The sequence below is a fragment of the Bicyclus anynana genome, chromosome 21, assembly GCF_947172395.1.
Source record: "Bicyclus anynana chromosome 21, ilBicAnyn1.1, whole genome shotgun sequence".
NCBI classification, from domain to species: Eukaryota; Metazoa; Arthropoda; class Insecta; order Lepidoptera; family Nymphalidae; genus Bicyclus; species Bicyclus anynana.
In genome coordinates this window covers 10,407,364-10,432,964 of record NC_069103.1, presented here as the reverse complement: position 1 = coordinate 10,432,964, position 25,601 = coordinate 10,407,364, and the positions used below count along the sequence as shown (strand labels likewise).

The following is a 25,601-nucleotide window of genomic DNA, read 5'->3' as shown; positions in this document are numbered from 1 at the left end:
TAATGTCTTTTAGTTTCAACTTTTCAAACAACCGTTGCTTCGTCTTCGTCAGTTTACTCGTCTAACAATTCGCAATCGCATTCGTTCGCTAATCAATTTTCTATTGTCAATGTCAACTCACAACTGTCAATGTCAAATTTGTCCGTGTTTGCATTAGCAATGAAACATTTTCGAAAGTCTAAACTTATTAAATTCCCAATTTATCGTTCATTATATTAAGAAATCGCTTTCGAAAAGGTCTCCGTAAAACATAAATGTCTAACTATCAAGAAATCGTTAACCTAAACATCGGAGGGACAAGGTATGTATGATAAATTTATACTTGCTTTCCTTTCGTATTGTGTTTACCTTTTACTTTGTCTGAAGACTTTCAATTTTAATTTTTTTATTACTCTATTCATCTGTCTTTACACCATATGGTAATAATGTATTTTTCTGTAGATTCGCGACATCCTGGCACACTTTAACATGGGTTCCGGATACATTTTTCACGGCCCTACTGAGTGGTCGCATACCCACGGTTCGGGATGAAACTGGGGCCATATTTATAGACAGAGATCCAAATCTGTTTGGTCTTATATTGAATTTCTTAAGAACTAGAGACATAGACCTCACAAATGTAAACATAAGGGCACTAAGGCACGAATGTGACTATTTTGGTATTACTCCATTAAGCAGAAGGCTTGCACTATGTGATGAAATGAACCATTCATCCTGTGGGGATGTATTATTCTATGGATATCTTCCACCACCATGTAAGTTAATAGATGTTTCATAAACTACATCTATTTAGACATTTATTTACGTTACTTATAATTAAGTTTTGTTAGATGTTTAATTAAATTATTGAGTTAATCCATTTAAAGTATTGATTTTCAATGTTTGCTGGATGTCTTGTTTCATGAATATTAATTACAAATGGGTAACAAATAGTAGTTTGTAAAATATTACTTAAATAGAATTTTACATTGACTTTGTTACCTAAATGTTGTTACACCATGCTATACTTCATAAATGAAAAATATTAAATAAGTAATATTTTACTAGACAATCAATTAAAATTTACTTTCTTAGTGAATGGCCCTCTACCAAATAGTAATGGAAGAAATGGCAGCAATGTATCAAGAAAGAACTCGACAGCTTCAAACACAGATGTTGCAGCTAATAGAACACATTCTAGGAATTCATCATTGGACCTCCGCACAGTTGGCAGGATACCTTCTCAAGATCAGTTAAGGTATTATTTTTAAAATCAATTAAAAAATTAAAAAGATTGGATTTCTTTCAAAAATCCATCCCTCATCCTGTATTATATTTTGCATATATTTACACTTCTCTCTTCTCTTTGAGTTTCTGATATTCTGATATACTTAGTTGTATATAATTTTCTCTACAAAAGTAAGCCTTTTAATTTAAAAAAAAAATTGTTTATATATTCTGTTGGATGCTTTCTTTCAGTCTTGTTCAAAAAAAGCCTTGAATTATAATAATAATAATAAAGTCTTTAATTACTTCATACATTGATAGAGTTAGTTATACAATTTTAATGGAATTTTCTTTATATTATGTATGAATCCCATTGTCTTGTGTATAGGCCTCCTCCAGCAGTTTCCATTCTTCTCTGTCTCATCCTAATTTCATCCAACCCTTACCACTTGCCACTTGGGCAATGTCATCAGTCCAGTGCTTCTGGAGCCTTGAATTAGATATTTTAAATATACAAGTATATTATAATTTTTTTGGTGTAGTGATCTTGAAAACTTGTAGTTACTGTTACCAAATTATTATAAAATCTTCAAGTAATGGATAAGTCTATATTATTAATATAGCTATTACAAATTGTATGTTTTAGCCGTTGTGGCAGAGGACATTCAAGGGCAGCTTCTCTAGGCAACACAGACAGTCACAAAGGATTGCGTCCACAAGAAAGTATGTTATTTTCTTATCTGATATTTGCAATCTGTCTTATGACATTAAGGCTAGATGCAGATGGTGTCAAAAATCTTTACATGTGTAATCCCATTGTCAAGATAACTGTGCGGCACATGGTATTTGAATGATTGTATTTAAATTATATGGTTATCAATATGCATGGCTGAATTAAATGTGACGAATAAAGTTTGCAATCTATCAATGTAACCTAAGTTGTTTATCTGTTGTCTCAGATCATCATTCATCATTCATCATTCAAAACCATTATGTTTAGGTTTCTGAATGTGTGTAGGTAAAAAAACTGAACCCTTACAAGATCATTTGCGTGTTTATCTGTCCGTCTGTCACAGTAAATTTTCACCACGTTCTGTTAAGTGTCAGATACTCTAACTAAACCTTAGTTTTGCCACTTTACATCATATGACTTATTTACCCTATCCTGCCCTAAATATAATAGTTATTTGTTTCAGCTAATACTTGGCAAGAAAATGTAAAAGTACAAATAATAAAGGCACATCACAACTGGGTTGCTGTTGCATACACACACTTTGTTACTGGTTACAGGTAATTGACATGTTTGCTCATAAGCCATAACACATTACACACATACACAATGTCCTTATAAACCCAACTAAAATTATAAATGCAAATATGAGTTGGTACATAATTATGAGTTATGTTGATATAGACGTCAGTTAGCTAAAATTTCCCTAAAAATATAGTGTATTTTTAGCAGACACAGAAGTGGATTATAAAAATAAAAAATAGGTACCAATGTCGAACATAGGTTCATTCACAATATTTGTCAGAACAACTTAATTAAAAATTTAAACTGTAACCAAAATAAGACTCTAGAATGGCAGAGAATGACCTTGAGAGGAGTGACGGACTTGTAAATGTTGTGTGTAGGGTTCAAAACGTTTTTAACAATTAACCAACACTTCCCTTTTTCCACTCAAGTCACTCGCACCGCCTATACCAAGTAACCCATAAAGAAGTACATAACAAGAAATGTAGACGGCTCGAACGCCACGAGCATACTGAAGCCGACCGCATGACGAGCGCTTTATATCGCAAGTCGTTCCCGCCAATCGATCGGTACCCCTCTCTAACTCCCCACTCTTTACGGAAACAAGACTACTCATCTGTCACTCATAGACTCAGACTACTATTTCCTACAGTCTAATTAATTGTTCTATCTGTTTGGAAACTGATACTCATATATATACACATTTTATTTTTCTAGATTAACAGACTCTTGTGGGTGGTATGTCGTCTTCCAGTCGCCAGTACAGGACTCTGTGATAGAGAGAATAGCTTTAAACGCTAAGACAGGCGGCTCAGCGACCTCCAGTGGGAACAACACGACGGGCACTGATGTAATGCTCGGTATAGCGAGCGGGCCACTTGTTAGGTTATGGGCCTTTTCTACACACACAGAGCCAGTTAGACGAACATTAATAGGTGAGTTATTTTTATTATTCTGTAACAAATTGGTCCCTGACTCACTAATCTCAGCCTATTACTTACTATTTGTAATTAATATTGTTTATAATAATTTTGATACGAGTCAAATGCCCTACAGTTGTGGTTGCAAGAAGCTACAGTGACACATCTTGTGTGTGCTGATTGTGCAAGTACAGTAGGCTCCTTAATGGAACCTGAGCGGCGCGCGTCTCCATGGATTGCAATTTGGTTATAATTGTAAATTGTCTCTTAGGCAAGTAGATGAATATTTTATTAATATTTATATTCTATTTTTTTGTTGTAGGCACATTCAATTTAGGTGTTCGCGTAGAGCACCTTTTGTTTGTGGGTCCCCAGCTGGTGGCGCTGAGCGGCGCCGGCAGCCGCAGCAAGGCCGGCGTGTGGCACACCAGCACGCAGCACTGGCAGACGCAGGACGTCGCCCACCTCACCACCTACGACACCGCCGGCTCCTTCCTGTTGCTCGGCACTGCGACCGGTGCTATCAATTATATCGGTGAGTAGTTCCCTCAGCTGGTGCCGCAGCCAACCGTCGTGTGGCACACCAGCACGCAGCACTGGCAGACGCAGGACGTCGCCCACCTCACCACCTACGACACCGCCGGCTCCTTCCTGTTGCTCGGCACTGCGACCGGTGCTATCAATTATATCGGTGAGTAGATCCCTCAGCTGGTGCCGCAGCCAGGCCGGCGTGTGGCACACCAGCACGCAGCACTGGCAGACGCAGGACGTCGCCCACCTCACCACCTACGACACCGCCGGCTCCTTCCTGTTGCTCGGCACTGCGACCGGTGCTATCAATTATATCGGTGAGTAGATCCCTCAGCTGGTGCCGCAGCCAGGCCGGCGTGTGGCACACCAGCACGCAGCACTGGCAGACGCAGGACGTCGCCCACCTCACCACCTACGACATCGTCGGCTCCTTCCTGTTGCTGGGCACTGCGACCGGTGCTATCAATTATATCGGTGAGTAGATCCCTCAGCTGGTGCCGCAGCCAGGCCGGCGTGTGGCACACCAGCACGCAGCACTGGCAGACGCAGGACGTCGCCCACCTCACCACCTACGACACCGCCGGCTCCTTCCTATTGCTCGGCACTGCGACCGGTGCTATCAATTATATCGGTGAGTAGATCCCTCAGCTGGTGCTGCAGCCAGGCCGGCGTGTGGCACACCAGCACGCAGCACTGGCAGACGCAGGACGTCGCCCACCTCACCACCTACGACACCGCCGGCTCCTTCCTGTTGCTCGGCACTGCGACCGGTGTTATCAATTATATCGGTGAGTAGATCCCTCAGCTGGTGCCGCAGCCAGGCCGGCGTGTGGCACACCAGCACGCAGCACTGGCAGACGCAGGACGTCGCCCACCTCACCACCTACGACACCGCCGGCTCCTTCCTGTTGCTCGGCACTGCGACCGGTGCTATCAATTAAATCAGTGAGTAGATACCTCAGCTGGTGCCGCAGCCAGGCCGGCGTGTGGCACACCAGCACGCAGCACTGGCAGACGCAGGACGTCGCCCACCTCACCACCTACGACACCGCCGGCTCCTTCCTGTTGCTCGGCACTGCGACCGGTGCTATTAATTATATTGGTAAGTAGTTATTACTTCGTGTACTAAGGCTCAGTCCAGAAAAGGCGAATTCTCTCGCGCGTATTACGCGCGACCGTTGCGTCCACAAGGTGCGTACCAACGCGCGAGCATTTGGGGAGGAATTCAGTACGAAACATGGAGTTGAACGTGCACTCGCTCTAGAGTTCGAGCGTTAACTGGACGCAACAAGGCGTCCCTAGTATCCTCGACTCCGCCTCGAGTATGGCGTACTGCACACGATTTACGCGCGCATTTTGAATTCGCGCGATGCTTGTGGACGCGATGTATTGATGTCTATACTACTATCGTTAACAACTGAGTCTTAGGGCCATAAATCATTTCTCTATATCTATCTCGCTTGCACTTATGGGTCTTATGGAGCCGTCTAGTGAAGGGTGTAACAATGAAAGACATATTATCGATAAGTAAAGTTTATTATCGTATCTTGTTCACAAAATTAAAAAAATTAACAATATTTGATTTAATATAATACATATTTCATATTATATAATTATTAACTAAATAAAATTAATCTTCATCTGAGTCACACTTTTATCAAAATCGTCAATATTAGTGACGGTTTGTGGTTTCTTAAAATTTGTTCTTGGTATACAGGTACTGCCTGATTGTGATACTTCCGTCTTGATTCGGTCCACTGTCGCTCTGCTCACACCACAAACAAATGCGGCCATTTCACGTGGTTTGTTGAAATTTAGAGAAGCCACTTTATTCGGATCACTTTTCAATTCATTGAGAAACAGGAATACGTTGTGAATCAGTGTTCGAGCTTGAGGGCTAATATCGCCATGTAATTTCTTCAGATCAACGTTAGAAAATAAAGTATCCATAGTGCGCAACGAGTAACACATGAATGTATTTATTTAATTGCAGTAAACACATTTATAGCAAAAAAAATACGCAATGCAATTACATTAGAAACCGACCAATCAGAATCGTCCAAATCATTATTGACTCATCATTAGCACGTGCGCAGGTAGCCGTTTATCGATAATTAGGGTGCGCAGGTAGGCGCGCTGCACATTCCTATCTTTTTTGACTTTTATGACCGGACGACTCAGATGATAACGCGCATACTATAGTACTTCGACAACGCGCGTATGAATTCGTGCGATACGATTCGCGACGAATTCGCCCCTTCTGGACAAGGTGTAAGAGTTGTCATCCTCATTAGCCTAATAAGAGGTCTAGACCCTAAGAGCCTAGTCTTTCCTTACAGGTGACGTGATTGGGTGCTTAGAATCACCCATCATGCTACTACAATGCTATGTTGACGATTTATTTTATTTTATTTATTTATTTAATACTCTTTATTTGTACACAACAAAAAATAAAAGAAAACAAGCAAAACAGAAACACAAGAAAAAGTAGAATACAAAAGGCGGCCTTATCGCTTAGTAGCGATCTCTTCCTGGCAACCTAAGGCTTAGGAACTTATTAGGACAACTGTAGGTGGTGTGTACGTAATAATAATGTACATATACATACATACAAATAACTACACACTAATACATAAACCATAATACACAAATTATATAATAATTATAAATATCATAAAATAAACTAATATATATAATATATCATTATGTCGTATGATAAATATTCTAATAAAATAAAATATGTAACTAGTGACTAAGATAATATGTCTTAACGGATTTTTTAAACATATCAAGGGATTTGGATTTCCGAATGTCGACTGGGAGTGAGACGATATTAGGTTGATGACTTTTGACTGATTGCAATGACTTTAATGTGCTCTCCAAGGGAGTGTACTCAGTACCACAAACTTTGCTTTGCTACTGAATTTATTTGAAGAAAGAATCTCAATATTTTATAAACAGACCTTCATGGGCCATGACCACCCTAGAATGGACCTGTGCCTGACCTATTATGATACTAATAATAGACTTCATGTTGGGGGCCAGGCTCACCCTACGAAATAATCCTAGATACACCAATGCTCAGACACAGAATTCAGAAGCTCCTGATCTGAAGCCTAAAGACTAAATCAACTAGGCAGTTACACCTACTAGAAATCAAGTATTGTTTTTTTTAAGAACGTAACGTATTTTTTCCTTTAGCAACTTTTACGACCATATTTTCAGATATGCAAAAGTTCCCACTAAGGATGAAAGACAATGATCTCCTCGTAACGCAGCTATACAAGGACCCCAATCAAGAGCCCATCACTGCGATATCTGTGTACCTCACGCCGAAGACCAGTAAGTTACCCAATGCCTATTTTGTTTCAAAACACAATTTTATTTATTTGTTTAGTAATTATTTTTACAGATATGTTTTTCAATTCAAATGCTTGCAGATGTCATTGTTCAAATTTTAAAAAAATTGTTAATTATTTACAAAGTTTCGACAATTCACGTGTCTCAAATGGTGAAGGAAAAACATCGTGAGGAAACTTGCATACAAGACAATTTAATTCTCTGCATGTGTGAAGTCTGCCAATCCGCATTGGGCCAGCGTGGTGGCTATTGGCCTAACCTCATTCTGAGAGGCGACTCGAGCTCAGCAGTGAGCCGAATACAGGTTGATAATGATGAAATACTAAATCATCCTACTAATATTATTAACGCGAAAGTTTGTATGGATGTTTGTTACTCTTTAACGCCGCTACTACTAAAGCGATTTGGCTAAAATTTAAAATGAAAATGGATTTTACTCTGGATTAACACATAGGCTACTTTTTATCCCGAAAAATCCATGGTTTCTCGAGATGCGAAAATTGATCATTTTCATAATATGAATGTTTGTTTCTCTTTCACGCCTCGACTACTTAACCGAATTAGCTGAAATTTGGTATTGAGATATATTATAGCATGGATTAACACATAGGTTACTTATTATCCCGGAAAAATCCATGGTTCCCGAGGGATTTGTGAAAAACTAAATTCCACGCGGGTGAAACCGCGCGGCGTCAGCTAGTTAAATATAAAATGGTTTTCCCCATAGATTTATGCGGCAACTGGATAGAGATAGCGTACGGCACCAGGTACGGCTCGGTGCGCGTGATCGTGCAGCACCCGGAGACCGTGGGGCACGGCCCGCAGCTGTTCCAGACCTTCACCGTGCACCAGAGTCCAGTCACTAAGGTTTGTCTTCTCTATTCCTCGCATATTAGGGCTTGTACACAAAACTGCGATGCGACGCGACGCGAATTCGCAACGCAGAAAATTACGACACGAATTGTTGCGATGCGATTTCGTGCGGCAAGCCGTTTCCCAGGGTGAGCATTCCTTCGACAACCGTCAACCGTAATTAACGTATTTTTAATTGAAAACTAGGTCGTGACATGGATCGTAAAAAGAAGTGTGTACTTCTGTTATTGCTTAGGAGATACAGGAAAAAGAAACAAAGAAGATTTTAGGTTCATGCATTTATTACTATTATAAATCCCGCTGGGAACTATTTTCATCAACACGTCCTTCCAAACATCTTGTTTGATGAATTTGTTTTTATAATCTTCATCACTAGTGTCCCAAAGAACAGGGCGCTCCTCAATCAGTGATATTAAAAAATCAACGTCGTCCTCTGTCATTTTTTTTACATACGTCTTGCCCACACGCTGCCCCAGACCGTACTAAAAATGGCGTCAACAAGTGTGACGAAACATCACAGGAATGCGCGTTGCGAATCAATTCGCAAGTTCTTGCGATGCGTTGTGCGAGCTCGTAGAATTTTACGATGCGATGTCGCATCGCAGTTTTGTTTACAAGCCCTTGTACTAAAGCCATACTCAAGAAGTACTCTACCAACAAACAAATTAAAAATGAGGGTATAAATCGCTAGTAATTTCACACCTAATAATAATTATAATTAAGTTGTTCTTAAATTAATGAAAATAAATTTGATTAATAAGTTTAAAACAATTCGATGTAGTTAATATATTACCTAATACATAAATTAAAATAAAAAAGTTATGAAATGACATTTATTACTTACTACATTATTTTATACCCTCATTTCTAATTTGTTTATTAGTAAACAGTACTCCTCGAATATGGCTTATAGGAAGTATAGGTACCCAGGCTCGGTACGCATGTTGCAGTACCGAGAATTTACTTTATTTATTACGAATGTTTCCTTTTGTTCACGGTTCAAGAAAGTCTCGATTGCTCGTTTTATTTGCTCGCTGTTACACGCGAGCTTTGAACCGCTCGTGGTTAAATTACTTTCAAAGAAAGCTAAGTACCATAAGAGATAAACCAGCAATTAAGTGTGATAATAAATGACCTTGGCTACCATTCTAGACAACGATTTACTTACGTTTGGAACTTGTTTCTCATTTCTAACCCTAGAACGCAACAATGTTTAGTGACCTAAATTTAAAGTTGATCTAAGTGCAGTAATACCCATATTCGGCTGTTAGTGAAGTATGGTCGAGTAACCTTAGCATCACGTTGACGCCATTACAATAGGCTACTCGCCTGCTGTATAAAACTAAGAAGATTTTTTGCATAAAGGCAGTTTAGATGCCTAGAAACTCTAATCGCATTTTTATTTGTGAAAATAATCTCGTAATTGTAATATTTTTATGAAACAAAATTGTATTTTTATCACGTGACGGCAAACGCCAATCATAAACTGTGACGTTATTCACTAAAAGGCATCGGTTTGTGATTAGCGCTTGCGGTGACGTGATATATCACATCACTGCTAAAGCCAATCACGCTGTTATCTCTATGAATGATGTCACTTGCTAATGTGCTGTGTTTCGGCGGCAAAAATTTTACGTAGATATTTTTTCATTTATATATTATAAAATATATTAATAAAATATATTTTTTAATACTTCCATAATTCAGTATTCAACGCTGTTTACAAAAGAGGCTAGTAGCCTATTGTATACCTGCGCAAATAACTTGTCATTTTGCTTCAAATAACTTGCCGGCGTCTATATGTTAAACAACGAAATAATTTCCAAAGTTTCCTACAGGTATCTCTATCGGAGAACTACTTAATATCGGTGTGCAGCGAATACAACCACGTGAGGTCCTGGCGCGTGACCCGTTTCAGGGGCATGATCTCCACGCAGCCAGGCACCACGCCCAAGGCAGCTTTCAAAGTCCTGGCTTTAGAAGCACCGACTGCTCAGCCACATAACGATTGTGGTAAGAAAAAAATAACAGAGTTTTGAATCGATCCTACTTCCTACTATCCTACTTCCTACTAATATTATAAACGCGAAATTGTGTATGGATGTTTGGATGTATGTTTGTATGTCTCTGCCGGTAGGGTGGTAACTAGCCACGGACGAAGCCTCCCGCTAGCCAGACCTGGACCAATTAAGAAAATCTCAATCGGCCCAAACGGGGATCGACCCAGGATCTCCCGTTTTGTAAATACGCGCGCCACGGAGGCCGTCAAAATCTACATTAATTTTTAAGTTTGTCAATATACTAGAAACATTTTTGAACATATACCTCAGAAGCTTGAAAAGCAGAAAAACCGGCCTGAAACGAAGCAGTTGCTTAAGTCTTTTAAAATAAATACAAAATAATGTTTCAATAATTATAATTTACAATTTATACAGTTTAGATCATTCAAACTTGCTTCCATGCATCTTTGTCATTTTCAGACCACTTGCTTTTGAGTATTTCGTACAGAAACGCTTGGCTTTCTGTCTTTGTCGGTAGAATGGGGTGGTAACTAGTCACGACCGAAACCGATCATTAGACTAGGATTGAGCCCATTTGATTATCGAGCTAGGAATAAAATTCAAGACCTTTTCTGTTAGAAATCGAGACATTACCGAAATAAATAATATGCCTTGGAATCACAAAAAAGTAAAATTTATTGTATTTCCTAGGTCCGTATGGTGAACAGGATGAAGAACAAATATTCATCCAAAAAGTCGTGCCTGATACGGACACACTGTACGTGCGATTGGCTTCCAACGGGAAAAGGTGAGAGCACTTTAAATTGTTCAATTAATTTAAGAAAATGAGTAAAAGAGTTGTCAAAATTGTTTATAATTCTTTTGGACTATTGTTGTAATGATAAGGTGGACAGGAAGATGGTTTTGTGTGTGAAGCTGAAAAAGAAAGAGGAAATATTATGTTAGTATTATTATTATCTGTAGTCAGTGCGTGGTTGCTAAGCAACTGGTTTTAGGTATACTCACTGATGATCGCTAAATCAAATATAATGAAGACAATACAATAGGAGGCAAGTTTCCTTGTGTATCTCTTAGTAATTTAACAATATGTTTCTACTGTGCTGTTGCCCCATTAGCTTAAAAACACAAACGCATTTGTGAACATAGAAGTTGTAATGTTCGCGCACACTCTTGTGTGTGTGTGTGTCCACTAATTTGATCACTTGCTTAATTACTTGTTTAACTCGGGTTGAACACTGTATAAGACGAATATCTAAGTATTCCATGGATTTACCGTGCGGGTGCCGGGTCCATCACGTGGTAAAGAGAAAATCTCTGAGCAGATTCCTAGACTTGTGACTAAAGGACGTAGGGCTAAGGAATTCCTTTACTTACTCGTAGTACCGCAGTGGTACCGTTGCAACACTAGAATGAGCCGCGCTCTCACGAGAGGCGTGTATTTATAGACTAGTCTGTTGACAACCTAGGCTGTTGAAATCAGTCCTGTATTCTACAGAAGTACCATTAGTATTTTTTTTTATTCCACACAAGTTAGTCTACTGACTAGAATCTCTTCTGATGGTGAGACTGTAATCGATGATGCAATCTAAGCTGGAGGTGGGCTAACATGTTAGGAGGAGGATAAAAATCCACTCCCCTTCCGGTTTCTACACGACATCATACCGGAACTCTAAATTGCTTGGCGGTACGTCTTTGTCGCTAGGGTGGTAACTACCGGCAAACTGGTGGTGGTGTAGTAGATATAGTATTAAAACCTTGTCCAGAAGGGGCGAATTCGTCGCGAATCGTAACGAGCGAAGTCATACGCGCGTTGTCGAAGTACTAGACACCAATACATCGCATCCACAAGCATCGCGCGAATTCAAAGTACACGCTAAATCGCGTGCACTACGCCAGACTCTCGACTCGCGCGTGATTCGCGCGTATTCAACTCCATGTTTCGTACTGTATTCCTCCCCAAATGCTCGCGTGTTGGTACGCATCTTGTGGACGCAACGGTCGCGCGTAATACGTGCGAGAGAATCGCGGCGAATTCGCCCTTTCTGGACTGAGCCTGAGCTGAGCTTCTCGGAACCAAAAAAATTTTTTTTTTAATTTGTTAGGGTCTGCACGATCCGTTCGGTGGACGGGTCGGCGGTGTCGTGTTTCGTGGTGGCGGAGTGCGAGGGCGCGCTGCGGCCGCGCCGCCTGCTGCTGTGCGGGCACCGCTCGGGCGCCACGCAGATGTGGGACCTCACCGGGCCCATCGACAAGGCGGCCAAGGCGCTGCAGGCCGTCGCCAGTGCCACCACGAGCGGCGGCAGCGGTGGTGGTATGTGTCGTTTTGAATATTTGAAACTAAAACATTTATTTATGTAGTTATTTTTAATACTAAACGCAATAAGGTCCCTGTTTGCCGCATGTGGTTAGAAGGTGAGGGGGCAAAGAAAAGCGTGTTTATCGATCGCCGTTTACTGTTCAACTGGTTTAATATTACTAAATATATTGGGTTATAGTATAATCATTAATCCTGCGAATTTTCTGACAGATGCTAATGTCACTTTATATTTATTGCCATAGTGATGTCCTGTTCTGTATAAAACTGTTGCTGCTGCTGCTGAGCTCAAGTCTCCTCTCAGAATAAGAGGGGTTAGGCCAATAGTCCACCACGCTGGCCCAATGCGGATTGGCAGACTTTACACACGCAGAGAATTAAGAAAATTCTCTGGTATGCAGGTTTCTTCACGATGTTTTTTTTGCAGGTTTCCTCACGATGTTTTCCTTCACCGTTTGAGACACCGTGATATTTAATTTCTTAAAATGCACACAACTGAAAAGTAAAAGTGCATGCCCCGGACTGGATTCGAACCCACACCCACTGGAATCGGAAGCAGAGGTCACATCCACTGGGCTATATTCATCCACAACTCAAGATACTTTCTCTTTTTATAGTCGATCCTTCATTACTGAAGATCGTGGTCCTGGTAAGATCTCAGCCTCTTGCGGGTCCACGCCTTTCATCGGCTTCTGTTGGTAGCCATCGCTGCTATTGTGTAGAACTTTGTCTCTTTATCCTCCTTTAGTTGGTCAGCCCATCGTGTTGTGAGCGGCCCCTCGGTCTTTTCCCGTCAGTGATGCCTGTTATTATTAATTTCTCCAAGCTGCCGTCACCACGCCGTATAATGTGCCCGAAATACCCCAGTATGACACAACAATGACAAGATACTTTACCCTACTTTAATGACATGAGACATTTCTCCCCGAACCAGGTGAAGGTGAAGAATCTCCCGTACCGGACGGCGGTCCGTCGCCCGACGAGCTGGTCCGCCTGCTGACGGCGTGCGACCTGGACGCGTCGCCCGCGCCCGTCCTGCCACAGTCGCCAAACCGGCCCATACAGCCGTGAACCGCGTTGTGCGACGCGGCGCGACGGCTATACTCACTAGTTGTAGGTTAAACCAATTGTATCGTTAACACTAGCGAACGCCCGCGACATCGTCCGCGTGGAATTTAGTTTTTCACAAATCCCTCGGGAACCATGGATTTTTCCGGGATAAAAAGTAGCCTACGTGTTAATCCATGCTATAATATATCTCAATACCAAATTTCAGCTAATTCGGTTAAGTAGTCGAGGCGTGAAAGAACGCGATAATCTCAGGAACTACTGGTCGGATTCGAAAAATTCTTTCAGTGTTACATAGCCCATTTGTTGAAGATGGCTATAGGCTATAATTTATCCTCGTATTCCTATGGGAACGGGAACCACGCGATTGAAACAGCGCGGTTACAGCTACTTTTTTTATACGTAGCATAATTCTCATTTGAAACTTCGGGATGTTAATTTGTCTTGTAAGTTAATTTCTGATTCTACTAATTAATTACTTTGATTTTTTCTCCGCAATTATTTTCTATTCTATTCTCTTTGTATTATGAAAAATGTGATTTTCATTGACACAACATGATGGATTAATTGATCTTATTATGTAGTATTTAATGACTTATTTTAAATACATCATATTTTGTGGAGCTTCATAAATTTACATTAGGTAGGTATATAAAAACGAAAATTGTATATATAAAAGTTGAAAATTTGAATTGTCTAATAAATTAATGAATTTGTAATATATATTAAAAATCTACTATAAATAAATTTTAGGATTATTGTGTTTATAATATTATCGATGTTGTGTCCCTTTAGTGTTTGGTAGATGAGCTCAATATGATAGATTATATTTATGTAATCCTCAATCTGATTGATATACGTGATTTAATAATGAATAAATTCTAAGTTTATTGCTCAGAACACCATTGCAGCAACATTTTGCTGCAAATCGTGTTTTTAGAATGTATTTCACAAATCTATGGTCCTATTCTGTTAGTAGGTACCAGGGGCGATGGTTCCTAACAACCCGATTCCTATCGGGTTACCTTTCAAACATCCACGGACGTTAATAATAATTTAACGTACTCAGCTAAAACACATTCAGACTAAAAACACATAAACTAGAAAATATCAGTCTTCGCTACTGGTACCTATATCTAAATTATATTAACGTGGCACCTCAGTACAGTGTTTGATGTTAAAAGTTTTACGTGTCTGTCTGTGCCATAGCTCCCGAAATTTTCATTTTACCTTAAAATTTACTAAAGACTTGTTTTGAACATTGCTAAAAGAATCGACTTATGTTTTCTTATATTAAAAGTTTGAATTATTGTGTAAATTTCTGTGGACCATACAAAAAATGAATGAAAGAATCAATTTTTTTAAATCTTCTTAATAAGTTATTATTAAATGTATTATATTTATTGTCTACCTATTTACTCCAAACTTAAATGATGTCCTATAATGTTATATTTATGAGGGATATAAGATCTTTACTATAAAATTATGTATGTAGATATGACTGAATTTAACTATTAGATTTGAATATTGTAATTTATAGTAGTGGATTATTTTTGTTATTTCGATGTTGTTGGCTGACGTAGTTGTTAAAATGTTAGCATATTACAATGTCTACAAGTACCCTATTTTTGGGCACTAAAATCTCATGCCTCGAGAAGTCTCTTCGACCTAGAATTCAGAGCTGTAAAGTCAGTTTATAAAAAAAAAAACGTGAAGACAGTCGCCATTTTGTTGGCTGTAATATGTAATGATAATTATAGATGGATTTGGTATCTATTGTCGTAATTAAATATTACAGATTTTACGATCAATTCCAGTTTTCCATTATTATTCTAGTCCTAACTATCCAGGGCTATATTTTCACTGAATTAAACTAAATCTTGGTCGGTTTAGGCCTTGTTCACATTATTAAACATATCAGCTGAGAGACGTCTACTGCTGGATATAGGCTTTTTGCAAGGACTTCCAAACGAAATCCTGTGATGTTAAGAAATAATTCAAAAGTTGTTCTAATTTACGGCCTTCGTAGCGCGGTGGATTTACAAGACTCTAGATTCAATCCCCGGCTGGGCCGATTGAGGTTTTCTTAATTGGTCAGGTCTGGTTGTTAGGAGGCTTCGGTCGTGACTAGTTACTACCCTACCGGCAAAGACGTACCACCAAGCGATTTAGCTTCCCGGTACATTGTCGTGTAGAAACCGAAACCGGGTGTGAATTTTCATCCTCCTCCTAAAATGTTAACCCGCTTCCTTCTTAGATTGCATTATCACTTACCATCAGGCGAGATCGTAGTAACTTAGGTATAAACTAAGGGTATAAAGAATTTAAAAAAATATATTTAATAGAATAAATTACTGGAATTGTAATGCGTGAATCGTAAACTTCGATGGCTGGAGACAGCAAGTCATGTTATTGGATTAAAGGCATTTAATCCAATGCTGAAAGTGAGGCATTACATGGAAGAACGGAAATATGTCAATGTTAATTGTTGGATCTAAGGGTATATTGCTTATTGCACATTTCGAAATATGCAGAATAAACTACTTATTTCTAATCAAATTGTAAAAAATTGGAAATTATGTGTATATTAGAATGTTAAATGTGGCTTATTCCAATTAACCCCACCACACTTTAGTGTGACTAAAACATTTTATCAACATCTTTGTTGGTTCAAAGTGGAACAAGCCAAAGTACAGCGCATTTTGCCTATATTTTTTTAATCAAATCTGTTATATGTGGCATTTGGTGTAGATGAGTAAGTTTTATGTTAGATATTATAATAATGAGATGAATAGACATGATGAGTTAACAAGAATCACTATAATTATGTATTTATCTAATAAAATAAGATTCATGAATTACAAAAAGTGTATTTATTTTTAAACTAGCGGACCCGGTCAAGCATCCCTTTCCATCCCTACTCTACACTACTCTAAGAGAAACGCCATATATTATTTATAAAAAATATTCTCAATGTTCAGACTGGTTATTTTATTAACCGACTTCCAAAAAGGAGGAGGTTCTACGTTCGGCTGTATGTATGTTTTTTAATGTTGAAATTGGTTTCGTCGTCGTCATCAACCCATATTCGGCTCACTGCTGAGCTCGAGTCTCCTCTCAGAATGAGAGGGGCAAGGCCATTAGTCCACCACGCTGGTCCAATGCCAGATACCAGAAAATTAAGATAATTCTCAGGTATGCAGGCTTCCTCACGATGTTTTCCTTCACCGTTTGAGACACGTGATATTTAATTTCTTAAAATGCACACAACTGAAAAGTTGGAGGTGCATGCCCGGACCGGATTCGAACCCACACCCTCCGGAATCGAAGGCAGAGGTCATATCCACTGGGCTATCACGGCGGAAATTGGTTTAAAGACCTCCAAAATTAAATATCAATTTATCTTTGTTAACCATGAAGAAACGTTAACTCTTAAGAGTATGTTGCTTTAAAATTGCCACATTAGGCTTAACTGACATTGTGGAATTGAATTAAAAAACAAGAAGGTGATAAATGGTTGTCTTTTTGAGAATTCATTACATTTAGAACTTATTATGTAATACAAATTACAAAAAACTTGACACGCGATACATTTCAAATTATACACACAGTAGGTTATCCTAAGTTACATCAATTGACTAGTAGAAAGTTAATTTTAAGTTCGGTAGCTTTGCTTTTAGCAGGTATAAGTATATACCTAATATTATTTTTTGCCAATCATTATTCTGACCTTGGCCTGGAAAAACGGAGACTAAAAATCCTGAATAGAGGGCGTCAGGTTGCTAAAAAGCTAATATTCTTCAATATGTTCATCATGATTATCAACCCATATTCGGCTTACTGCTGAGCTCGAGTCTCCTCTTTAGGCCTTAGTCCACCACGCTGGCCCAATGCGGATTGGCAGACTTTACATACGCAGATAATTAAGAAAAATCTCTGGTAAGCAGGTATCCTCACGATATTTGCCTTCACCGTTTGAGACACGCGATATTTAAATTCTTAAAATGCACACAACTGAAAAGTTGGGGATGCATTCCCCCGGACAGGATTCGAACCCACATCCTCCGTATTCAGAGGCAGACTTCATATCCACTGGGCTTTTACGGCTCCAATATGATAATTGAAGAAATTTGTTTGTTATATTTCGCAACATGGCCATTTTCTTAATTTATCTAGTAATGTAATCTCAATAATAAGAATAAGAAATAATAAGAATGAAATTGATCGTAAGTTAGATACGGTTTGACCGTAGATTGCTATATACGAGTAATAAGAGACTAGACGTGGTTAAGCAAAGTTACCAACTTGGGTCATTAATTAAAGAAGTTAAAAAAAGTGCTCAACTCCGTGAATTCCTGGGAAACCACGTTTCACATACCAAAGGTCATGACTAAAAACCCGCATGGCAAAAGGTCGAGAAACTTTGTGTCAACCTACGTTGAAGCAGCGTAATGGGTCCAAGTCCCATATCCTCCCCCATATGGAGGGAGACATGGCTCTTTAGTAGGCCGTTAAAATAGGCTGATAATGAATTTTGTCCAAGTAAATATATAGTCGTAAATAATATATGCGACACTCAGAAAGAGAATTAGGCCAACAGTCCACCTCACTGGTCCAATGCGGATTGGCAGACTTCAAACATGTAGAGAACTAAGAAAATTCTCAGGTGTGCACACCTTTTGGATTGCTCATGATGTTTTCCTTCACACACGATGTTTAAGACACGTGATGTTGAATTTCTTTAAATGCACATAACTGAAAATTTTAAGGTGCATACCCCAGACCAGAGACGAACCTACGCTCGCATAATCGAAGGCAGAGGTCATATCCATTCGGCTTTCAGGATACATTCCATCCATCGCAGATAGAGAGCGATATTTATGTCATTACTTTAGTTAGACGGATATATGTAGGTACGACAAATTATCTCTTGGCGCCCATATAAAACGTAAAGGAGTCCCCGTACCCATCAGAAAGTAGGATTTACAAAGTCACGAGAGTTGAGCCGTAGGTGTGCTTATTTCGTAGACCCGCACAATACATTAAATTCTAACAAATCCTGATACTACTCGCTTACACACTATCATACACCGGCCACAGACGCGTCAGTTATACAGCGCTGCTAATATATACGTCGGAGGAAGTTACTGGTCGAGTTGATTGTTGCTTGAATGCATAACGTACAATGTCGGTTTACATTTTGAATGCTTTTAAAAGTCCTAATTTTATTTTATTTGATTTGTTACATTTTGAATTAAATCTAATAAATTACGAATATTGGTTGTTAAATTGAACTACGTAACACTCGCTCTCGCTGCTCGGTTTTAATTGTCTTTTTCTCGAAATTACTATAAAGTCTGAATAAAGTGTAAACAAAGTGTGAATTTAAGTACCTAGTGTAAAACCGTGACTATTGTGTGTTGTGCTCGCATTTCACCCTGATGACGTCCACAAAGCCCGTAAGCGTAACCACTAATGACGATATCGATGAGAATATCGATTCTCATCGACAACTGAGCGGTGCCGCTCCGACGTCGTTACGCATTCACCCCTCCCCGCCTCGTTTCGGTGGTTGCAAGTCCAGTGCGGCGCCGGAACGCATCTTGTCACATGCCTCAGATATTTCTATATAAGACGATGCAGCGACATCGCTCCGGCGCCGCACCGCCGCCGCAACGCAAAGATTTCACCGTATCAGCGGACACACAAGCGGTGCGACGCCGCAACGTTGTTATGTCGCAGCGCCGCCGTAGCAGCGTTGGACAGTCTGTTAATAAAGTAATGTTGTGACGCATAAACAACTGAGCGGTGCCGCTCCGACGTCGCAACTCATTCACCCCTCCCCGCCTCGTCTCGGTGGTTGCAAGTCCGGTGCGGCGCCAGACCGCGTTTTGTGACATACCACAGATATTTCTATGTAAGACGACATCGTGCCCCACGCTCTTACACGCTGCAGAGCTACTTGACCGTGTGTGGCCGGCATAACAAGATATTACATAATATAAAGTACAATTTAATGATATACCTTACAAAATACCTACAGGTAATAAGTAATACTACTTAGTTGTTATAGGTTAGGAATTATCAAAACTGTGATCAAGGAACGTTTCGAGCAATATGTACAAAATTGAAAAAGTTGAGGTAACATTGGTCGGTCAACCGAAGCAAAACATCAAATACCTACTTAATATATTGCAAACACATAGCTCCAAATTCTGCAGTTCATCTGATGAACAACTTATATCCATACTAATATTATAAATGTGTAGGTATGTCTGTCTGTCTGTTACCTTTTCTGGGTTAAGCCACTGAAACCATTTGGACGAAATTTGGTAGACATAGTAGCCCAAGTTCTGCTCCAAGATCCAATTGACCCTAGAGCAGGACCTGGGCTAATTTTTATTCATGGAAATTCCATGGTTCCTGTGGGATTTCCAAAAAGTTCATTTTTTTTCAGTAGTATACACAAGTATAACAAAGTAGCTTACGTGCGAAAGTCTGTGATGATCGTTTATATTACGTACTAAATATCCCTGGGCCTTAGCCAATTCACACGTCGATTATCTTTCTACAAACGCTAACGCTTCGAAAACTAACAAAATGTATTCCCATACATTTCCGACCGATTCGATCGACAACTTGATCACGTGACCTGTCGATAGTGAATGCCATCATTCCCATACTTACATTTGTAAATTTTCGAATCGTTAGCGTTTGTAGAAATAGAATCGACGTGCCACAAGGCTACAGGTCCTGTGTAAAAAAGCTCCAAACACACAAAAGCGAAATTGCTGGCAACACTCATTTTAAGAACTAATATTATGGCACAGACAAGTGAGGTTATCAAAAATGTATGTAAAATTAAACTTATTTATATAAAAACTGTATACAGACAATAAATACTGAATATTGAATATAGTATAATGACTAACTACTCGTAGTTAAATCTAAAATAGTCGAGATATTATTGTATACTTACAATACAATTTATGTCCATAATAAAAATCGTTACCCAATAAAATGAAATATATGAAACCTAGATTACATACTCAGGGGCACAATTATCCGCCCATTTTAATATACTCGCGTCATATCAAAGATGGCAGATAATTGTGCCTCTGAGTATACATAGACATTTCTCAATAACATGGAGAAGTGTGCTGACTTCCTGTAAACAAACTTCGAAGTTGTGTAATTATGGTTTTTCATATAAAATCAATCTTCAAGTTTTAGTGTAAAAAAAAGTACCTACACTAAATCTTTTATCGACTTAACACTTTATATCTTATGTATATAGTTATACTTAATCAATTAGATTGACAAAACAGAATTAGTTTTTCAAAAAAAAATTCCAGGTGAGACTTTTAAAAGCAATTTCTTGTTTAGTACTTGTGCAATAAAATAACCTTTAGTTTTACAGCATGATAAAATAAAATCTTATTTTAGTAAATGGTAACCTTAAATATAAATAAATATAATGATTTTCGATACTATGTAACATTTCATGAAAAAATTGTAACATGACAAGTTACATAACATGGTCACTTTAATTATAGATTAACTAAATAAACACACCCTGCGTATTACCCGGGAATATGGTAAATTATACTTGATTTTAAAAAATTACAGATCAACAAACCATTGACAACAAAAGACGAAAACAACATAATGTAAATAACTCCATAAGCCTTCTGCCTCATTAGTGTGTTGCGTTACGTTGCAACGTCGACGATGCGACGTTTTCCATATATTTGAAACAAGCCGACGCCCCGCGGTTTCACCCGCGTAGTTGCCGTTCCCGTGAGAATACGGGGATAAAATATAGCCCAAGACACTCACACATAACGTGGCTTTCTAGTGGTAAAACAATTTTTAAAATCAGTTCAGCAGATCCAGAGGTTACCCCCTAGATGACATGCCTTTATGCGACGTTGCGTCGTCGTACGCAAAGTTTCAACGGAAAGACCGACTAGAGACGAAGCGGGGAAGAGTGGTTGTTCCGACGCATTGTTGGTACACATAGGTGTGGAATACAATGCGTTGATCCGTCGCTACGATGCGATGTAACACAACGCACTAATGAGGCTTTGCCCATAGACGTTTATATTTCCTTTAAAAAAAAATTAAAATCGCTTTAGTAAGGTGTGCAAAGTCAAGTCAACAATTCCAGCCTGTTGTCGTAAATGAAGGGGCTGGTCAATGGCACGAGCCAGTAAACCCAAAGGAACAGGCCAAGGAAGTAATTGAATACAATGACGATCCTTTGCATCAGCGGAAAGCGAAGCACTTCGAAGAAATTCGGGAAACCAAGGTGGTTGCAAAATATGTGGGCGACGAGCGGAGCGAAGAAATGACCTGAAAAAGAATATTTGTTATTAATTTGAACTGCTGTCTAGTGATGTTATTCTATTTCAGGAAAACGGATTGGCATTAGGTTTAGTAGTAATGTGGCAGCACCAACGCGATTGGACTAATGGAACATCAGCACAGCAGAAATTGTAGATTTTTTAGAGGATAAGGCATGTGACATCGAAACCCGCTTACTGAAATTTGTTGAAAATATCATCATGTTGGTCATTCTAGCCAAAACATAATAAATATTATCAGAAAATTTTCATTCAGAAATATTAAAAAATGAAAGATTTGCTCCAACTAGTTGGAAATACTGTATTAGGAGTGGGTACGACAATAGTCCAGCAGGCGGGGATCGAAGCACCACCTTTAGGTGATGAGTCCAGCCCCTTTTATTATTATTTAGTTTATTATTTTATAATCGATAATCACTTACCAGTACGTAAAAATAGGTATGCCGAATAAGCACCAAATACAGTTGTAAACGAAAATTGAAATACTGAAAAAAAAAGGAAAAATTAGTCAAATTGCAATATTCAGAAAAGTTGCATGTTAGATGTGTGCTACTATAAAAAGACTTCTTTCTTGTCTATGTACTGTGATTGCTTCGCAATTAATTTCGCCAATGTCAACATAGTGGAAAAGACATCATAATAATTATTCAGTCGCGCTAAGCTCTATCAGTGTAGAAACTCTATGATCAATACAATAAAATGCCTAGGATGTGTCAACATATCCTGTGAACAGAAAAGATGTATTGTCGACCAACAGCGACAGCATTGAAAATATCATAATTATGACAAAAGAGAGAGCTATCAACAATATGGATATTTGTCTTGTTAAATGCCTTTTGTCTTGACGGGATATCTACTGGAGCCTACTGGTAAAATAAAAAAGTAGCTATAAATTTTGATACTCACGTGACGTAAAAAACGCAGATCTAATGGTATGTCCTCCAGTCAATAGCTCATGCAAGTGATGGAAATGGGCTGAAAATTATAATACAGCAAATCAAAAACTCTATTAACCGTCGCAGCGCTGAAGTTTCGTCGTTTTCCATGTATTTTAAATGATTGTTGAACTATCAACACTTATTTTAAATACTACACTTGTAAAGTAAAGCAAGCATCCAGTCAGTAAACCGGATGTGTGCTTTGTCCTCTTGCGCTGCTACGCATACAATCTATTGATCCGTTGCGATGACGCAAATCAACGCACTAATAAGGCATTGTCATGTCCAAAATTTTTACTAAGTCTCTGATAGAACATTTTTCTCTTTATTAATAGCTGACTGGTCAATTGGTTAGTTAGGTGACTTCAGATCTTCAAGTCCTATGTCCGGGCTAAATAAGTCAAATATTGTTTTTCTTTCTTCCAAGAATATCTCAGTAGCACCTCAGAGTTGAGAAGTTGGTGTGTTACCCCTGTGCCTTAGTAAACATGTAAAGGTGCAAAGTGACAAGTCTAAATCTCTCCACGTCTCCTCTCCTTTATATAGGCCTGGCACTGTAGTGGGTCATTAAAATAGGCTGATAATGATGATTAAAAACTAACAATGATCCCGACAAATTGGGAACCTCCTCCTTTTTTGGAAGTTGATTAAAAATCAACTTACCAATACCAAACAGGAACGGTCCAGTGAACACAGCAGTGAGAGGTTCCAAGCACTGAAGCAGCAATGGCATCATACATGATCTGAATACCCACTCCTCACTTATTGGTGCCATTATGTGATTGCGCAACCACACTAGATCTTGAAAACTCAATATCCAAATCACTGGATCTGAAACATGAAATCAGAATTAATAACAATATTTATCCTAAAACCCTTTTATAAAGTTAATTAAATATTACCATGTACATTTTTAACAAAGTTTAACATTGCACATTAAACCATTTTAATGGATATTAAATTTTACAACTATCTAAAATCTAACAACTAGAAAAGCATATATTTGTAACATGTATTCTTATTGTCTTGTTTCTCATATATAAGTTATTTTTCACACCTGTAATTCTCATCATACAATCATTTGCATATTTATAAGTTTTTATTCATTTGACATTACCATTTACATAATTAACATAATCATTGTCAGAGGTGTAGAAAAATAAACAATATTTTTGTTCAAACAAAATATTCTCAATGTGTTTTGACTGCATCTTGGATATTTTAAGTTGGTCCAATTGCAGAGAATTTAAAAAATCAATTACTAATATATATGTTGAAATATCCAATTCCATTCCAGTAATTTTAAATACGAGATGCAGGTAGCCCAGGACTGTGATGTTTGGAATCCTTCACAAAAGGCATGTCCTGCAGTGGATGTCAATCTACTGATATAAGGATGGATGATGATAATTCTTACCCATATACAGCTTCCATGTGCCAGCAAAAAAGTGCATAGTCAGTGGTCCCAAAAATAAAGTGGCAGTCAATAGTAATGGAATTATTAATGCAGATATCATTCCTGAGAATCGAAAGCCCATATATTCTAAGAGGCTCCCCCTTTCCAATGTTTCCTCTTTCACCAGGTTATACGTGAAGATTGGAGCAATCATCATCATGCAGAACACACTAAAAAATCTCCTTTTGATTGTTATTGGGTGGTCTCTGTAAATCATTTTTTTTTTTAATTAAATCAATATGTATTAGGATCTATATTAAAACCATACTATGTGGACTGTTTACCAACAAACAAAATTAAAAATTCAGTTAAAAAATGCATATCACTTTAAAACATATTTATTAAAAATTTGTATTGTTTTTTCTCTACTGCTCTAAGCTTAGTAATCAAATTTATTTTCATTAATTTAAGAACAAATCAATGAAAATAATTAATTAATAAAACAGTGAATTTATTAACAGAACGTCTTTTATTTCAAATCTTTCTTATTATCACCTGAATAATTAGTTACAAGGAAAACTGAACTGCTTTTAAATATAAATAGTGTGTCTTCTTTTGAAAGTCTGTTTGGTCATGAAGTTAATGTAATAGCATGACAGGCAACATAGTGGTGTGTAAAACTGAATGAATGTGCCTAATTGAACCAAACCTGCAGTTTAATACACACAAACACACTTGGTCTGTCTTCTTACCACAACAACCAGAGGCGGATTTATCCTAAGATTATTGAAAAATAAAATGAGTTCAATTATAACTAAAAGTAAAATAATTTTGGAATTTTCAGGGAGTGCCTTTAACGCACTTAGTAAATATGGGTATTGTATACCACATAGTATTCAGAATTGAGATTTAAAATACCTGCTCAGCTGGGATCTCCAAATGTATAAACTGCCAACATAAGTAAATGTTAAAAATATACATGACAGTCCCGAATATAAACAGGTGTTATGATCGGTGATGAAAAGACACATTTTTGTAGCTTTTAATTATGCATTGAATTTTATATCAATAAAATATTTTGTATTTTATTGTATGAAATCGTTAGGTAAAAAAGATTTTGACCACACTGAGTTTGAGTTTGACAGATTCTTTGTTTGACAGTTTGACAATACACTACAGATATAATAAATAATCCCATACAGACTTATTATCATAAGAATATTTACGAACCTATAAACTAAAGTTTACCACAGACGGATAAATACAGAGATTTCATAATTTCGGGGCCTGTAGCCATTACGTCGTCCTACAAACGCCAACGCTTTATAAACTAGAAAAAATTTTCAACCTCCT

The 25,601-nt window shown here is 38.3% G+C and overlaps 2 protein-coding genes across 2 annotated transcripts; one reads left to right on the top strand and one right to left on the bottom strand.

The window, feature by feature from the left end:
- Window positions 1–110: 110 nt before the first annotated feature.
- Window positions 111–16,415, top strand: LOC112044373 (BTB/POZ domain-containing protein KCTD3). Its single transcript, XM_024080202.2, has 13 exons — window positions 111–301; window positions 442–755; window positions 1,075–1,237; window positions 1,853–1,929; window positions 2,403–2,496; window positions 3,179–3,396; window positions 3,704–3,916; window positions 7,138–7,254; window positions 8,000–8,139; window positions 9,984–10,158; window positions 10,857–10,953; window positions 12,269–12,477; window positions 13,415–16,415. The coding sequence occupies exons 1-13, from the start codon at window positions 255–257 to the stop codon at window positions 13,549–13,551; spliced, it is 2,001 nt and encodes a 666-aa protein (XP_023935970.1). The 5' UTR covers window positions 111–254; the 3' UTR covers window positions 13,552–16,415.
- Window positions 16,416–17,053: 638 nt separating this feature from the next.
- Window positions 17,054–25,399, bottom strand: LOC112044379 (CAAX prenyl protease 2). The gene is made up of 6 exons (XM_024080210.2): window positions 25,167–25,399; window positions 24,270–24,514; window positions 23,516–23,683; window positions 22,821–22,889; window positions 22,337–22,399; window positions 17,054–21,903 (listed from the first exon to the last, which is right to left on the bottom strand). Exons 1-6 carry the CDS (start codon window positions 25,277–25,279, stop codon window positions 21,701–21,703), a joined length of 861 nt encoding a protein of 286 aa, XP_023935978.1. The 5' UTR covers window positions 25,280–25,399; the 3' UTR covers window positions 17,054–21,700.
- Between the last annotated feature and the right edge of the window lie 202 nt (window positions 25,400–25,601).